General features: G+C 37.2%; 1 protein-coding gene across 2 annotated transcripts in view; it reads left to right on the forward strand.

Moving 5' to 3' along the window:
* Nucleotides 1–17,594, forward strand: part of igsf21a (immunoglobin superfamily, member 21a) — a 623,523-nt gene extending 605,929 nt beyond the window's left edge. For both annotated transcript variants that reach the window (XM_057847132.1, XM_057847131.1), the window contains one exon: nt 14,698–17,594. In XM_057847132.1, the coding sequence (XP_057703115.1) occupies nt 14,698–14,777 (80 nt within the window). In that variant the 3' untranslated portion in view covers nt 14,778–17,594. The remainder of the gene's footprint in view (nt 1–14,697) is intronic.
* The last annotated feature ends 768 nt before the right edge of the window (nt 17,595–18,362 follow it).

An 18,362-nucleotide genomic window follows, 5' to 3' on the forward strand; every position in this document is an offset into this window, starting at 1 on the left:
GAAATAACATGAGTATGGAACGGCGCTGCCCCCAAGCGGGCGGTGGCATTCTCTTCACTCTTAATGTCCATAAACGGCCTCATTGTATAATCTGTTTGAGGCAATATGCGAGATGGTCATTCACCCAAGCGCCAGCAGAGGGCGGCATAACTCCATAACAACAAGTGAGCTTTTCACTGAACAGTCATTTAAATTTGTCTGAGCGGGACATCTGCGTTAATTGCGTCAAATATTTTAACGTGATTGATTTAAAAAATTAATTAACGCCCGTTAACGCGATAATTTTGACAGCCCTTATATATGGAGGGAGGGTTAGGGATGACATTTCTTATACTATATGTTAAGGTGTGTGTGTCCGATCCGAACACGTGATCATAAATCAGGCCCAATCACGTAATTTTCAGACAACAGGAACCAGGCGAAAAGGATCAGGTTTTTAAATTTTATTTTTTTTAATTATTTATTCATTGGCTGACATTGATGCTGATGGACAGCCAATCCATTTTGACTTGTGGGGCCGCCAGATCCCTGGTCAATTTGGATTGGACATCCATCGCCGTCAATGGCAGTGAAACATGATCAATCAATGCAGATGAAAGAGAAAATGTCCAATGGCAGCAAAAAAAGTAAAGAAAATCAAAATATACTGTAGATAGCTCAATTTTCTCACATTGCATTATTTTTTTCAATATAAATTTATTAGGGCTGTCAAAATTATCGCGTTAACGGGCGGTAATTAATTTTTAAAATTAATCACGTTAAAATATTTGACGCAATTAACGCACATGTCCCGCTCAAACAGATTAAAATGACAGCACAGTGCTTGTTACTTGTTACTTGTGTTTTTTGGAGTTTTTCACCCTCTGCTGGTGCTTGAGTGCGACTGATTTTATGGGCTTCAGCACCCATGAGCATTGTGTAATTATTTACATCAACAATGGTGGGCTACTAGTTTATTTTTTTGATTGAAAATTTTCAAATTTTATTAAAACGAAAACATTAAGAGGGATTTTAATATAAAATGTCTATAACTTGTACTAACATTTATCTTTTAAGAACTACAAGTCTTTCTATTCATGGATCGCTTTGTCAGAATGTTAATAATTTTAGTGCCATCTTGTTGATTTATTGTTATAATAAACAAATACAGTACTTACAGTATGTACCGTATGTTGAATGTATATATCCATCTTGTGTCTTATCTTTCCATTTCAACAATAATTTACAGAAAAATATGGCATATTTTATAGATGGTTTGAATTGCGATTAATTACGATATTAATTACGATTTAAGCTGTAATTAACTCGATTAAAAATTTTAATCGTTTGCTAGCCCGAAAATGTATGTAAAACAAAATATCGAAAGTCTAGTTTCATGCATTTATTTCACCATGTCAGTTTTCGACCTCTTAGTTAAGAGGCACTGTTTAGTAACTGTCTCCATCTAGTGTTTGAGATTACAACTTCAACAGAATGTAGGCTGAACTCAAGTGTCATTTTGCGGGCCACAATAGCATTTTCATAATAACTGGTCCGCGGGCCGAAGTTTGGACACCTCTGCTCTAAAATGTCAGTTTACAACATAAAATGTTGACTTCCATTCATGCAATGATTTTCGAGACTTCTTGTTGCCTCTGCTTATGATGAATAAGACTAAGATATAGCCTATTGAGCTCAATGTTTATAAATATCTCAAAATTAGGGCTGTCAAACGATTACAATTTTTAATCGAGTTAATTACAGCTTAAAAATTAATTAATCGTAATTAATCTCAATTCAAACCATCTATAAAATATGCCATATTTTTCTGTAAGTTATTGTTGGAATGGAAAGATAAGACACAAAACAGATATATACATTCAACGGTAGATAAGTACTGTATTAGTTTATTATAACAATAAATCAACAAGATGGCATTAACATTATTAACATTCTCTTAAAGCGATCGATGGATAGAAAGACTTGTAGTTCTAAAAAGATAAATGTTAGTACAAGTTATAGAAATTTTATATTAAAACCCCGCTTAATGTTTTCGTTTTATTAAAATTTGTAAAATTTTCAATCAAAAAATAAACTAATACCTCGCCATTGCTGATGTCAATCAGTTGGACTCAAGCGCCAGCAGAGGGCACCAAACACCAAAAAACAAGTAACAAGCGGACATTACACTCTGATGTCATTTTAATCTGTTTGAGCGGGGCATGTGTGTTAATTGTAGGGCTGCAGCTATCGAATATTTTAGTAGTCGATTAATCGATGGACTAGTTAGTTCGAATAATTGAGTAATCGGATAAGGAACATGAAATATTAAAATACCTGAGCTGAGCCTCAAACGGTATGAATTTATTTTAAAAAATGAGGATCTATGTAAAACGAAAGAACAATTGGCTAACTTACATAGAAAAAGTCCGCTAGCTTAAATGCTACAAAATGCTAAAGTATTTTCTACATTGCTCTAAACAAAGGGTTCAGAAACATATTCCCACAAAAAACAGCTAAATATACCTGTCAACTAAATTATGAATGGATTAAAAATCATTAGCTCAATTATGAATGCATTAAAAATCATTAGCTCATACAAAAACTTACGTTGGTCTTAACAGGGGGCAGTTGGATTCAGGCATGTGAAGAGGCAGACCAGAGGGCAGTGTATCCAATCAATAAAACTAAATGCAAACACTTTCAAAATAAACCATTACAACGCCACTTTATTTAAGCGAATACTCGAGGCAATAGAATTTAATTCGAATATTTTTTTCGAGTTAATCGATTAATCGTTGCAGCACTAGTCAATTGCGTCAAATATTTTAACGTGATTGATTAAAAAAAATTAATTACCGCCCGTTAACGCAATCATTTTGACAGCCCTACTAAAAATGTATAAGCAAGGCATAATTTTAGACTTCCTCTCTAATTTCTCGGGACATTTTTCTGGCTTTAATCATGATAGACATAACTGTGGATGAATTTGTATTCAGATTCAGCTGCAAATCATGTTCAACTCAGTAAACAAAGATCCAAGCTTGGAATATCTGCCAGGAAGATATGGTTGTTCATTCACCGGCAATGCCAAACTCTTCTTGGAAAAAGTGGAACTTTTGAAATCGAAAACTGTTTATATGAGAACTGCATGTTTCATGGAACCGCACTTCCTCTCATCTGCTATTTTTCATACAACAACACCGTCATCTGGCATCCCTTTTACATCTTATTCCACTTTTATGTGTATGTGTGTCAACACTGAACAACAACAACAGGTTTTTCGCAGAGAATATTCCAAAAGTGGGCTCATCCAACTGAGAGCGAGAGCATCCTCAGTGGTCCACTTGCAGTCGACTGGCGTACACACGCATGTCGTCCGGCCATCTGTTGGTTTTCACACTTTGGCTGGGAACGCGCCGAGGTTTCTGCCAGCCTGCTTTCTGACACTTGTGGGAGTGGTCTTTCTCTTTGCCAGTGCGTGCAGTGCAACAGAGGAGATGAGTTTAATCAAACGGATAATAACAAAAATTCATTTTTAAGATTTGGAGTCGTTACTTAAAGTTTAAAGCCGAGGGTTTAAGTCATCATGGACTGGACGTCTAACCCAGTCAGTGGCGCTAAAACATGATTATTCTCAAAGAGGTTGTAGAAGAAAGATCAACCTTGTTTTTTGTTGTTGTTTTTAATGCTTTTATTTATTTTAATTTTTGTTTCAAATGTATTTTATTTTTTCCATGTTTGTATGGGTTACCGTAATTTCCCGAATATAACGCGCACTTTTTTCCCCCAAAATCAACTTGTAAAATCATGGTGCGCATTATAAACGGGTACATGGATGGAGACAGAAATATATATATATATATATATATATATATATATATATAAATTAGGGCTGTCAAAATTATCGCGTTAACGCGCAGTAATTAATTTTTTAAATTAATCATGTTAAAATATTTGACGCAATTAACGCACATGTCCCGCTCAGACAGTATTCTGCCTTTTGGTAAGTTTTACAGCAAGGTTTTTTGTGCTGTCTAACAGCGAACTCTTGTGGTCACTTTGCGACATGGTTTATTGCTTTCTTGCCAGTTCAATATGGCTGCACGACGTCTCGGGCTGACGCCTACGTTGTAATGTTGTGCTTATATGATCCTTGGACAAGATTTGTCCGTAAGTATGGTTGTTGTAAAGAATGTACATATTATATTAGTAAGCGAAATGTTATATTTTTTGTATGAGACACTTTTTGTTTATGTTTAGTGAACCTGTATAGCGTGCTAAGCTAACGTTGTTGCTAATGCAATGCTTGTGTACTGTTTTTTGTAGTTTCACGACGGTCTAAGGAGGACAGTGGTTTGAGGCCTTTTTATTAATAAATCAGATGAAAAAGGAAGAAGTCTGATTATTAAGGCGTCGTTCACTAGCTGTCTAGCTTTGGAAAAAGTAGACGCTTCGGAGTGAGGACAGCATAGACAGATTTAAATGACAGTAGAGTGAAATGCCCACTACCGTACTTATGTACCGTATGTTGAATGTATATATCCATCTTGTGTCTTATCTTTCCATTCCAACAAATTATTTTACAGAATATATACATTAATTTACAGAAAAATATGGCATATTTTATAGATGGTTTGAATTGCGATTAATTACGATTAATTAATTTTTAAGCTGTAATTAACTCAATTAAAAAATTTAATCATTTGACTGCCCTAATATATATATATTACATAAAGTATATATATAAACCGATTTGTTTTTTTTTACTGACACGGCCACATTGTGTTGAAGAAACGTATGCGGCGACCCGTTGCCGACCATTACGGTACGTGACGTCACCATTTTGTTTCGGTAATACTTCACTGTAATCGGCCGAATGATTTCAGCTGTGTTAAATTCAGCTTTTGTCACTCTTCATAAAGCACGGAATTTAGTTTCTTGAACTCATTTGAGTCAACGTTTATTGCAGCTCCGCAACTCGGACCACAACAAACGTAAGCACACAGTCTTCCTGTGTCCGTCAACTATATCTGTCCCTCGGGAAACTCAAACCCAAATAACAATAGTTCCTATTGTTACTGTCGTGTTGACAGCGATCAGCTCTCAGGGATTTCAGACTTACGTTCTCACTTTCATTTTACCGTATCAATCCAGAAGAAACATTTGTTCATCATGATGAAACGAGCAAGTTATACAGTCACATCTGTTTTGTTTTCTCCTAGATTCTGGTAAGTTGGAGAAGTTGTCAAATCATATTATTACCGTAAATGTAGTCAGTTTATGGTAATGTTTTCAACTACCAATGTGCTATGCTTGTGCTGTGTTTCACCAGTCAGTAAAATGACATTTCTGTATCTGTACACGAGCTCTGTTTTTTTGTTTTCTTCTATTTATTGGTGCTAAAATAAAGGTGCACGTTATAAACGGGTACAATAATTTTCCCTAGATTTTACAAGCAAATTTGGGGTGCGCGTGATACACGGGTGCGCCTTATATTCAGGAAATTATGGTATTTAAAAAAATTATTATTATTTTTTTTTTTGTATTTTAACTTTTTATTCTTTCGTTTTCATGTATGTATATTTTTTTAGGGCTGTCAAAATTATCGCGTTAACAGGCGGTAATTAATTTTTTTTAATTCATCACGTTAAAATATTTGACGCAATTAACGCACATGCCCCGCTCAAACAGATGAAACCTTTTAATGCCAGCAATATGAAGCAACTATCAGACAACCCCAAAATTTGAAAAATAAGATCCTAATGAAACCTTTTTTTTTCAAATTTGGAAAAAAAGAAGTCAAAATGAATATGTGTAATAAGCGCTCAGATATCTATAACCCTTGCTAAATCCTGTTATGTTTTTCTTATGAAACCTGCAGATGCATGTGTTGACTTGCATCCATCATTTTTTTTTTTCAAAAAGAAATGTCAAAATTCTGAATTAGTCTCAAAATCATGAAATTTTAGGTGTATCAAATGATATACATTTGGCAATATAGGGTTAAAATGACAACACAGTGTCATGTCCACTTGTTACTTGTGTTTTTTGTCTCCCTCTGCTGGGGCTTTGGTGCGACTGATTTTATGGGTTTAACCACCATGAGCATTGTGTAATTATTGACATCAACAATGGCGAGCTACTAGTTTATTTTTTTGATTGAAAAGTTTACAAATTTTATTAAAATGAAAACATTAAGAGGGGTTGTAATATAAAATTTCTATAACATATACTAATATTTATCTTTTAAGAACTACAAGTCTTTCTATCCATGGATCGCTTTAACAGAATGTTAATCTACATCATCTTGTTGATTTATTGTTATAATAAACAAATACAGTTCTCATGTACAGTATGTTGAATGTATATATACGTCTTCTGTCTTATCTTTCCATTCCAACAATAATTTACAGAAAAATATGGCATATTTTATAGATGGTTTGAACTGTGATTAATTACGATTAATTTTTAAGCTGCAATTAACTCGATGAAAAATTTTAATTGTTTGACAGCCCTATTATTTTTTTAACTAAAAATATATCTCACTGACAGCCCTCAAAATGGATTGGACAGCTATCGTCGTCAATGAGTTAATCTAATGTTTTATTGTGATACAGATGCATTCAATGGTATTAAAAGGATCTGAACATTTTGGAATTTCTTACATTTCTGCATAAAATCTCTGTCAAATGCGATCTGATCAAAATCCAACAGATGAAAAAACAGTGTCTGTTCTAAGTAAAACCACCCAAAACATTTATAGGTTTTCATATTTTAATGAGGATATTATGAAAACAATGAAAGAAAGGGGAAGAATAAGTAAGTGAAGCATCACATTTAATATTTTGTGGTCCCCCTCTTTGGCAGTAATAACTTCAACTAGACGCTTCCTGTTGCTGGATATCAGTCTGACACATAGATCAGGACCAATCTTGACCCATTCATCTCTACAAAACTGCTGTAGTTCAGTCAGATTCCCAGAGATGTCTGGCATGAATTGCTGTCTTTAGGTCATGCCACAGCATCTCAGTGGGGTTGAAGTCTGGAGTTTGACTTGGCCACTCCAGCACGTGTATTTTGTTCTTCTGAAACCATTCTGAAGTTGATTTACTTCTGTGTTTTGGATCATTGTCTTGTTGCAGCATCCATTCTTTTTTTAGCTTCAACTGGCAGCCTGCCCGTCTCATCAGACCATAGGACATGGTTCCAGTAATCATGTGCTTTGTTGACATGTCCTCAGCAAACTGTTTGCGGGCTGTCTTGTGTACCGTCTTCAGAAGAGGCTTCCTCCTGGGGTGACAGCCATGCACACCAATTTGATGTAGAGTGTGGCGTATGCTCTGAGCACTAACAGGCTGACCCCCCACCTCTTCAATCTCTGCAGCAATGCTGACAGCACTCCTGTAACGAGTCACGTGACATTTTGGACGGAAAATGACAAGCAGTACTCCATTTGGACATTTAGGGATGTACGTAGTTTCTAAGGGGTGTACTCACTTTTGTTGCCAGGGGTTTAGATATTAATGGCTATATTTTGAGTTATTTTGAGGCGAAATTAAATTAACTCTATTATATAGGCTGCACACAGACTACTTTGCATTGTGTCAAAGTGTCATTTTGTCAGTGTTGTCCCATGAAAAAATATACTTAAATACCTGCAGTAATGCGAGGGGTGTACTCACTTTTGTGATACACTCTATAAAGTGCTGTATAACATAGAACTTTATCAACAAAGTTAAAGCTTTAAAACTTTAATTCTGACAGCTTTTATGACTATTTTTTTTTACTGTGTTTTTTATTGTTGTTGTTGGAGTTGGAGGGGTTACATCACTGCGGGAAATACTGAGTGAGGTCGCTGGTCAAGCAGCCCAATATTAAGCCATTCAGTGAGCAGGCACGTCAGCAATGACCTCGCCGGGCCTTGTTGTACACCAATTTAACTCGCATGCGAGGTGCGCACGCGTGTGTCTGTGCGTGTATGACCTGATTCCGTCCTTGCTGTGACACACCTGCTCCCGCACTCATCATGGCATTTGAATATTCAAATGTGGATCCCCTAGCCACAGCTTGAGGGACAGCAACGGCAAAGAAGAGCAAAAAAAAAGAACAGAGAGTACAGTGGGGCAAATAAGTATTTAGTCAACCACCAATTGTGCAAGTTCTCCTACTTGAAAAGATTAGAGAGGCCTGTAATTGTCAACATGGGTCCCCCTCAACCATGAGAGAAAGAATGTGGGAGAAAAAAAAAACTGAAAATCACATTGTTTGATTTTTAAAGAATTTATTTCCAATTTAGAGTGGAAAATAAGTATTTGGTCACCTACAAGCAAGATTTCTGGCTGTCAAAGAGGTCTAACTTCTTCTAACGAGGTCTAACGAGGCTCCACTCGTTACCTGTATTAATGGCACCTGTTTCAATTCATCATCGGTATAAAAGACACCTGTCCACAACCTCAGTCAGTCACACTCCAAACTCCACTATGGCCAAGACCAAAGAGCTGTCAAAGAACACCAGAGACAAATTTGTAGACCTGCACTAGGCTGGGAAGACTGAATCTGCAATAGGTAAAACGCTTGGGGTAAAGAAATCAACTGTGGGAGCAATTATTAGAAAATGGAAGACATACAAGACACCTGATAATCTCCCTCGATCTGGGGCTCCATGCAAGATCTCACCCTGTGGCATGAAAATGATAACAAGAACGGTGAGCAAAAATCCCAGAACCACACGGGGGGACCTAGTGAATGACCTAAAGAGAGCTGGGACCACAGTAACAAAGGCTACTATCAGTAACACAATGTGCCACCAGGGACTCAAATCCTGCACTGCCAGATGTCTCCCCCTGCTGAAGCCAGTGCACGTCCAGGCCCGTCTGCAGTTAACTAGAAATCATTTGGATGATCCAGAAGAGGACTGGGAGAATGTGTTCTGGTCAGATGAAACCAGATTAGAACTTTTTGCTAGAAACACAGGTTCTCGTGTTTGGAGGAGAAAGAATACTGAATTGCATCCGAAGAACACCATACCCACTGTGAAGCATGGGGGTGGAAACATCATGCTTTGGGACTGTTTTTCTGCAAAGGGACCAGGACCACTGATTTGTGTAAAGGAAAGAATGAATGGGGCCATGTATCGAGAGATTTTGAGTGAAAATCTCCTTCCATCAGCAAGGGCATTGATGATGAGACGTGGCTGGATCTTTCAGCATGACAATGATCCCAAACACACAGCCAGGGCAACAAAGGAGGGGCTTAGTAAGAAGCATTTCAAGGTCCTGGAGTGGCCTAGCCAGTCTCCAGATCTCAACCCCATCGGAAATCTGTGCAGGGAGTTGAAAGTCCGTGTTGCCCAACAACAGCCCCAAAACATCACTATTGTAGAGGAGATCTGCATTGAGGAACGGGCCAAAATACCAGCAACAATGAGTGAAAAGCTTGTGAGGAGTTACAGAAAACGTTTGGCCTCCGTTATTGCCAACAAGGGGTACATAACAAAGTATTGAGATGAACTTTTGGTATTGCCCAAATACTTATTTTCCACCATGATTTGCGAATAGATTCTTTAAAAATCAAACAATGTGATTTTCTGTTTTTTTTTTTCCCCCACATTCTGTCTCTCATGGTTGATGTTTACCCATGTTGACAATTACAGGCCTCTTTAATATTTTCAAGTGGGAGAACTTGCACAATTAGTGGTTGACTAAATACTTATTTGCCCCACTGTCGATGTAACAATTTAAAAAAGACACGATGGACCAAGTCGTGAGCAAGTCTGCCTCAGTTTTAGGGTTCGTGTTTGCTTCATGGAAGCAAACCCAGGTTTCTCGCCTCCATCCAAATAGAGCTACTCCCACGTTGCACCGCGACAAACATGGCCGTCACACATGCAAAAGGGATTATGCGGCGATTACACATCGAGTCCATTAAAATGAATTTGCCACTTCATCGAGCGCTCCTCATTAAACGACGACGCGCGCCTCATACTGTATGTGTGAGAGGTTACCCTTTCATTTACACTGTTAATGTGTGGTGGATAACAGAAGGTGATTTAACCAACACTAATGATGCAGAACTGTTGCTGGATGTGTGAAAGCAGTTTATCGGGCTTGCAGAAGGTATTGAAGTACTGGTGGCTAAATGAGAAGAAAAGGAAATTTTATGGTCTTACACTGCAGTGATTGATGTGGAACTTTGCCATCAGGAGTAATGCATGGAAGAGGGGTGTCGAACTGGTGGATGGGGAGGAAGATCCGGCCCGCATCATCATTTCTGTTTGGCCAGGAAAAATAAATCGTGTATTGATGTCGTGTTTTTCGCAAGATTAAAATTTATGGAAAATGACTCTGGTATTTCAAAAGACATTATGAAAACATGTTTTTTGGGAAACCCTTCTAACACGGTTCTTAATGGTGAAGTCGAGATTTTCCCATTTTAAAAGCGATACTGTTTAGTTGTTATTGTTTTTATTCTGTGTTTACAACAGTGTGAGAGAATTTTATTAATGCTTAAAACACAACCATTATACATCATATTATGTATGTTTTTGTTATGCTTGCATGAGAACATTATAGCATAGAGCATCATTGTTATATTAACCTGTTTGAGTGTGCCTTCCCATAGCCTTGACTATTGTAGACGGTATCACAATATGCCCAAATATGGACTGTTATGTTCCTGTGTTTTCCAATATGCCCTGAATGAATACAATGGGCGACTGTGGCTTATCAGGCTGAGCTTATCATCGTTCTAGCCAGAGCCGGTGTTCAAGGTCATAACTTGAGATGTTTTTCCCCAAATAGAGGATGTTTTTCTGCAACTTGAGATGTTTTTACCAGGATATGTTATAGTAAGTTTCGGTTTTGTTTCTATGATGTCAACCCATAAATAGAGGCATGCTCTGCATTTCTCTTTTGTCCACATGCGGAGAGGACGCTTTGTGCGTGGCTCCGCGTCTGTACCCGAGAGCTCTTGTTCATAAAGCCTTCGAAGCAAATCAATCCATGGTTGAGGTCTGATTTATTTCTCATCAAGCTATCGAGTTGACATTTGTCTTGAGTTCAAAGTTGAATTTCCCTGACAAACAGATGACCCGCCCTCCACTAATCAGCCAATTACAAGATAAATTCTTTGTCTTAATCCAGTTTTCCAGAGCTCCATAGGCTTCGTAAACTAAGGTTGCAGAAATATGACTAGGGTATGCAGGTACGCCATGCACTTGTACTAAAATAGGTGTACTTGTACTTAATTGTACTTAACTATGGTTACTTATACTACAAGTGCGTGTAATGGCGTGTATTTAATCCATAATTATGTGTACTTTAGTGTACTTGTAGTACAAGAAGGCCTGCAGCTATTATTTTAATAGTCGATTAATTAATGAACTAGTTAGTTCGAATAATCGAGTCATCAGATAAGGAACTTACAAAATTAAAATACCTGAACTGAGCCTCAAATGGTATCCAAAAATAATAATAATAATAACATACATAGCAAAAGTCCGATAGTTTAAATGCTATAAAATGCCAATGTTTTTTTACAATGCTCTTAACAAATAGTTCAAATACATATTCCCACAAAAAAACGGCTAAATATACCTTTAAACTAAATTACGGATGCATTGAAAAAAAAATATTAGCTCAAATAAAAACTTAGCTTATGTTGGTCTTAACAGGGAGCAGCCGGATTCAGCTATGTGAAATGAGGCCGACTAGAGGGCAGTGTATCCACCCATATCAATAAAACTAAAGGCAAACACTTTCAAAACAAACCATTAATACACCATTTTAATTAAACAAATACCCGAAGCAATAAAATTTCATTCGAATATTTTTTTCTAATCGAATACTCGAGTTAATCGATTAATCGCTGCAGCACCAAGTGCAAGGACATGTACTTGTGTGTACAGGTAGTCCCCAGGTTCCGACGTATTTGACTTAGGTGATATCGAATTTACAGCGCTGGAGTCTCGTCCGCCATTTTGTCTCTAGTCGAGTTTTTTTTTCTTTCATGTAAACAGTACCTTATTGTACCTCACAGTATCTTATTTTTCACTTTACTTTATGAATATAACGTGTTCTGTCCTCACTAAACGTGAAGTTGTTCAGCTTCACGGACAGCAAACAAGGAAAGTGTGGTTTTTGAAGCTCTCTACTACCTTTACTTTTGACAATTTGTATAGCTGTAACACACAAATTTACACTTATGTTCAAAATGACCCGCATTTTACCAATAAAACACTTGACACAATACAAGTGGTGCTCAAACGGTCATCTAGTCTGATCAATATGTACATTTAGTAGATTAATTCAATTCAATTCAATTCCTTTATATTAGTCAAATTTGCCAAACAAAAGTCCGCTAGCTTAAATGCTACGAATGCTTACGTATTTACAATTCTCATAGCAAATCGGTCACACATAACTCCACAAACTGTAGCTGTAAACTTAATTACAAATGCATACACAGACATACTGCATATTAGCTGAAACAACTTACAGCCTGATGTGGGCCAAACCAGAGTGCAACTGTCTTTTCCCCTTGTCAAACAAGCCTGCTCCTCAGTCATACAAGGCAATTGTCCAGCCAGACCCAACGCTGCCACCAGAGGGCAGTGTATTCTCCATCATTATATAAGATAAAATACTTTTGGACTTTTTGCATAGTTATTTTGAGATTTAGGGGTAGTTAAAGGCTTAATTCCGATTTAAGCGGAAATTCCAGTTATGTCGGCAGCGTAGGAAGGGAACTCGATCGTAACCTGGGGACTACCTGTACTTGTACTGCAAGTATATGTACTTGCGTGTGCTTGTACTGCAAGTATGTGTACTTCTGTATACTTGTTCTACCAATGTACTGACCAGAAAAGCTACCCATGCAATTTCTCCAGAAATTGTATCTTCTAGTTTCTGATTGAAATGCAACATTGGCACGATAACCCAGCTTGATTCTCCATTGCAGCCCAAAGGAGAAGGGGATGTTGTGCGTGTCAATATTTTGAACCTGGTTTCAGTACCTTTTTTGGCCACCAATCTTATATATTGCAATAGTCAATGCAGGGTTTTTGTTGTTGTTGTTTAGGGCTGAAGCTATCGATTATTTTAGTCATCGATTAATCGATGAACTAGTTAGTTTGAATAATCGAGTGATCGGATAAGGAACATAAAAAAATTAAATTACCTGAGCTTAGCCTCAATTGGTATAAAAAAATAAATACAAAATAAATGAGGGTCTAAGTACAACAAAAGAACAATTGGCTAACTTACATAGCAAAAGTCTGCTAGCTTAAGTTGTATAAAATGCTAACTTTGTTTTTCAAACACATTTCCACAAAAAATATATAATAAATAATATATATGTTATATATATATATATATTAGGGCTGTCAAAATTATCGTGTAAACAGGCGGTAATTAATTTTTTAAATTAATCACGTTAAAATATTTGACGCAATTAACGCATAAATGTCCCGTTCTAACAGATTAAAATGACAGCACAGTGCAATGTGTACTTGTTGTGTTTTTCGGAGTTTTGCCGCCCTCTGCTGGCGCTTGGGTGCGACTGATTTAATGGGATTCAGCACCCATGAGCATTGTGTAAGTAATTATTGTCAACAACAATGGCGGGCTACTAGTTTATTTTTTGATTGGAAAATTTTACAAATTTTATTAAAACAAAAACATGAAGATGGGTTTTGATATAAAATTTCTATAACTTCTACTAACATCTTTTAAGAACTACAAGTCTTTCTACCCACGGATCGCTTTAACAGAATGTTAATAATGGTAATGCCATCTTGTTGATTTATTGTTATAATAAAGAAATACAGTACTTATGTACCGTATGTTGAATGTATATATCCGTCGTTTGACAGCCCTAATATATATATATACATATTTATACATAAGTACTGTATTTCTTTATTATAACAATAAATCAACAAGATGGCATTACCATTATTAACATTCTGTTAAAGCGATCCGTGGATAGAAAGACTTGTAGTTCTTAAAAGATGTTAGTAGAAGTTATAGAAATTTTATATTAAAACCCATCTTCATGTTTTTGTTTTAATAAAATTTGTAAAATTTTCCAATCAAAAAATAAACTAGTAGCCCGCCATTGTTGTTGACAATAATTACTTACACAATGCTCATGGGTGCTGAATCCCATTAAATCAGTCGCACCCAAGCGCCAGATATATATATATATATATATATATATATATATATGTACAGTATATATATATATATATATATATATATTAGGGCTGTCAAACGATTAAAATTTTTAATTGAGTTAATTACAGCTTAAAAGTTAATTAATCGAAAGTAAAGTAAAGAACAACCCTAATTACAACACCACTTTATATTAATCGAATACTTGAAGCAGCAAAATTTAATTCAAATCTGTTTTCAAATCTAATTACTCGAGTTAATCGATTAATCGTTGCAGCTCTATTGTTGGTGTTGTTTTTCAGCCTTCCTCTATTCTATCAGGGTTTTTTTTTTTTTTTCTTTTTTTTTTTTTTTTTGGCTTTGTCTTAACTTTTGAAACATGTTCTCGGTGTCAAATCAATATTGAAAGAAATAAATGATAGAAAACACCGACTTCTTGGAAATGATGTGTTCCACCCTTATGCCTGAAGCCTCATAAAACATTTTCATGTTGTATTGTAAATACAGCTTTGGTATCTGACTGTGTGTATTTTGTTGTTTACAGACGGAGCCTCGCACATGATCGCCGTAGGCAGCATCACGTGGATGGCCCTCGTCCTCACAGTGACCGTGGAACTGACGTGAAAACTCGTACACTCGCACATACTTGCCCTTCTCACACAACACACACAAACATTTCAAAACAGAACAAAACATCAGCGTACTTTCCACAACCTTTGCGAGTGTTCTCCGGCCGTTCACTGAACGTCTGTCGATGCCACGGTGCTGCCACCTGGTGGTGCTCCTCCCATTTTTTTTCTAATGAAAATAATAACCGTGATAACGCTATCTAAAGAAGATGATGAACATGACTACTCCCGTATACCCTTTCCAAGTTACACTTCTTTTTTTGTTTCTTGTTCCACGTCTGCCTGTTGACCAATAAAATTAGTTCAAACTGGAAAGACGGCATTCGGATTTGGTTTTTCATTTCTATTTTTTTAATCAAAATGTATTTGCTTTTTCCACGCAAATGTGAAGCACGGCTCGAGCGCCATGTTCCGGAATGCAACGGATCTGCACTGCAAGGGGGCGGAGTTGCATATAGTGGGGGCGGAGCAATTTAGACATTCTAACAGAACAATCTATATACTATACAAGTACTATACAAGTATTTTTGGGGGTATTTTTTGTTCCTCTTTTTGATGGCTCAGAATGTAAAAAAAAAAAAAAAAAAAGAATTTAAATGCATTTGGAAACTTGGAGGAAAACATCCTTTTCTTGAGTGTATTTTGTGTACATCAGTGTAAATAATGCAGATAATTAAATAGGTTTTATGGGGTCGTGGTGAGGGATGGTTGCAGAGTTGTTTGTATTTTAACCAACAGAGCTAAACATTGGCTGACAGAATAAATTAAATAATAATAATAATAAAAAAAAAAGCTTTTATCTGTATCCCATTCTATTTTTTTTAATTTGTTTTTAATATCCAGTACAGTGGGGCAAATAAGTATTTAGTCAATCAATTTTTGTGCAAGTTCTCCCACTTGAAAATATTAGAGAGGCCTGTAATTGTCAACATGAGTAAACCACAACCATGAGAGACAGAATGTTGGGAAAAAAAAACTGAAAATCACATTGTTTGATTTTTAAAGAATTTATTTGCAAATCATGGTGGAAAATAAGTATTTGGTCAATACCAAAAGTTCATCTCAATACTTTTTTATGTACCCTTTGTTGGCAATAACGGAGGCCAAATGTTTTCTGTAACTCTTCACAAGCTTTTCACACACTGTTGTTGGTATTTTGGCCCATTCCTTCATGCAGATCTCCTCTAGAGCAGTGATGTTTTGGGGCTGTCGTTGGGCAACACGGACTTTCAACTCCCTCCACAGATTTTCTATGGGGTTGAGATCTGGAGACTGGCTAGGCCACTCCAGGACCTTGAAATGCTTCTTACGAAGCCACTCCTTTGTTGCCCTGGCTGTGTGTTTGGGATCATTGTCATGCTGAAAGACCCACCCACTGCTCATCATCAATGCCCTTGCTGATGGAAGGAGATTTCACAGAAAATCTCTCGATACATGACCATGTCTCATCTTCAATGCCCTTGCTGATGAAAGGAGATTTTCACTCAAAATCTCTCGATATATGCCCCATTCATTCTTTCCTTTACACAGATCAGTTGTCCTGGTCCCTTTGCAGGAAAAACAGCCCCAAAGCATTATGTTTCCACCCCCATGCTTCACATTGGGTATGGTGTTCTTCGGATGCAATTCAGTATTCTTTCTCCTCCAAACACGAGAACCTGTGTTTTTACCAAAAACTTCTATTTTGGTTCAATCTGACCATAACACATTCTTTCAGTCCTCTTCTGGATCATCCAAATGCTCTCTAGCGAACCGCAGACAGGCCTGGACGTGTACTTTCTTCAGCAGGGGGACACACTGGCAGTACAGGATTTGAGTCCCTGGTGGCGCACGGTGTTACTGATAGTAGCCTTTGTTACTGTGGTCCCAGCTCTCTGTAGGTCATTCACTAGGTCCCCCCGTGTGATTCTGGGATTTTTAACATTCTTGTTATCATTTTGACGCCACAGGGTGAGATCTTGCATGGAGCCCCAGATCGAGGGAGATTATCAGTGGTCTTGTATGTCTTAAATTTTCTAATAATTGCTCCCACAGTTGATTTCTTTACACCAAGCGTTTTACCTATTGCAGATTCAGTCTTCCCAGCCTGGTGCAGGTCTACAATTTTGTCTCTGGTGTCCTTTGACAGCTCTTTGGTCTTGGCCATAGTGGAGTTTGGAGTGTGACTGACTGAGGTTGTGGACAGGTGTCTTTTATACCGATAATGAGTTAAAACAGGTGACGAGTGGAGCCTCGTTTGACCTCGTTAGAAGAAGTTAGACCTCTTTGACAGCCAGAAATCTTGCTTGTTTGTAGGTGACCAAATACTTATTTTCCACTCTAATTTGGAAATTCTTTAAAAATCAAGCAATGTGGTTTTCTGTTTTTTCTCCCACATTCTGTCTTTCATGGTTGAGGTTTACCCATGTTGACAATTACAGACCTCTCTAATCTTTTCAAGTAAGAGAACTTGAACAATTGGTGGTTGACTAAATACTTATTTGCCCCATAGTATATACCAATTTGACAGGAAACAGCCACACATATGTCTGATGTTTTCAGGATGGTGTTGCATGTAAATTTGATTTTCCCTCCTTTTCTATTTTATTTTTGTATATTTTTGCGGCACCGATGCAGCAAGCAGCTCTGTTTCCTCGTGTCATGCTATCTTAAGTGACCTACATTGTGTGTGTATCAACGTAACTCTCTCTCGGACGTTTTGTCACAATCACGCTGGCCGCCCCCCCCCTCCCCCACGCCGGACTGATAAAACAGGGTTGTTTGCATCTGTTTCATTTCACCTGTATTAAAAGTGGAGAGATGATCAAACTGATACGACTCCCCTTGATTTTGCTTGTCCGTGTTTTGAAGAATCATCGCTTGTTCGTGTACACAAAAAGTTCAAAATATGACATGAAAAATGTTTTATTCATTGTATTGAGTTCAGTTTGTCTACACATATGCGGTGGTATGAAAAAATATCTGAACATTTTGAAATTTCTCCCATTTCTGCATAAAATCACCATCAAATGTGATCTGCGTCAAAATCACACAGATGAAAAAACTGTCTGCTTTAACTAAAACCACCCAAACATTTATAGGTTTTCATATTTTAATGAGGATAGCATGCAAACAATGACAGAAGGAAGAAAAATAAGTGAACCCTCTGCCTAACAAGACTTAAAGAGCAATTGAAACCAAAATTTACCAAATAATTTAAGTCAGGTGTGTGCCCAATCACTAATGTGTGGTTTAAAGCTGCCCTGCCCACTATAAAACACACACCTGGTAAGAATTGTCTTGATGAGAAGCATTGTCTGATGTGCATGATAGCTCGGTCAAAAGAGCTGTCTGGAGACCTGCGATCAAGGATTATTGATTTGCATAAAGCTGAAAAAGGATACAAAACCATCTCTAAAAGGCTGAAGGCTGAAGTTGTCTACAAATGGAGAGAGTTTGGCACTGTTGCGTCTCTCCCAAGGAGTGGCCGTCTACCAAAGATGATGCCAAGAGTTCAGCGCAGAATACTCAGAGAGGTAAAAAAGAATCCTAGAGTGTCTCTTAAAGTCTTACAGAAATCACTGGCAAAGTCCAATATCTC

Source organism: Corythoichthys intestinalis, chromosome 9 (assembly GCF_030265065.1).
Source record: "Corythoichthys intestinalis isolate RoL2023-P3 chromosome 9, ASM3026506v1, whole genome shotgun sequence".
NCBI lineage: Eukaryota > Metazoa > Chordata > Actinopteri > Syngnathiformes > Syngnathidae > Corythoichthys > Corythoichthys intestinalis.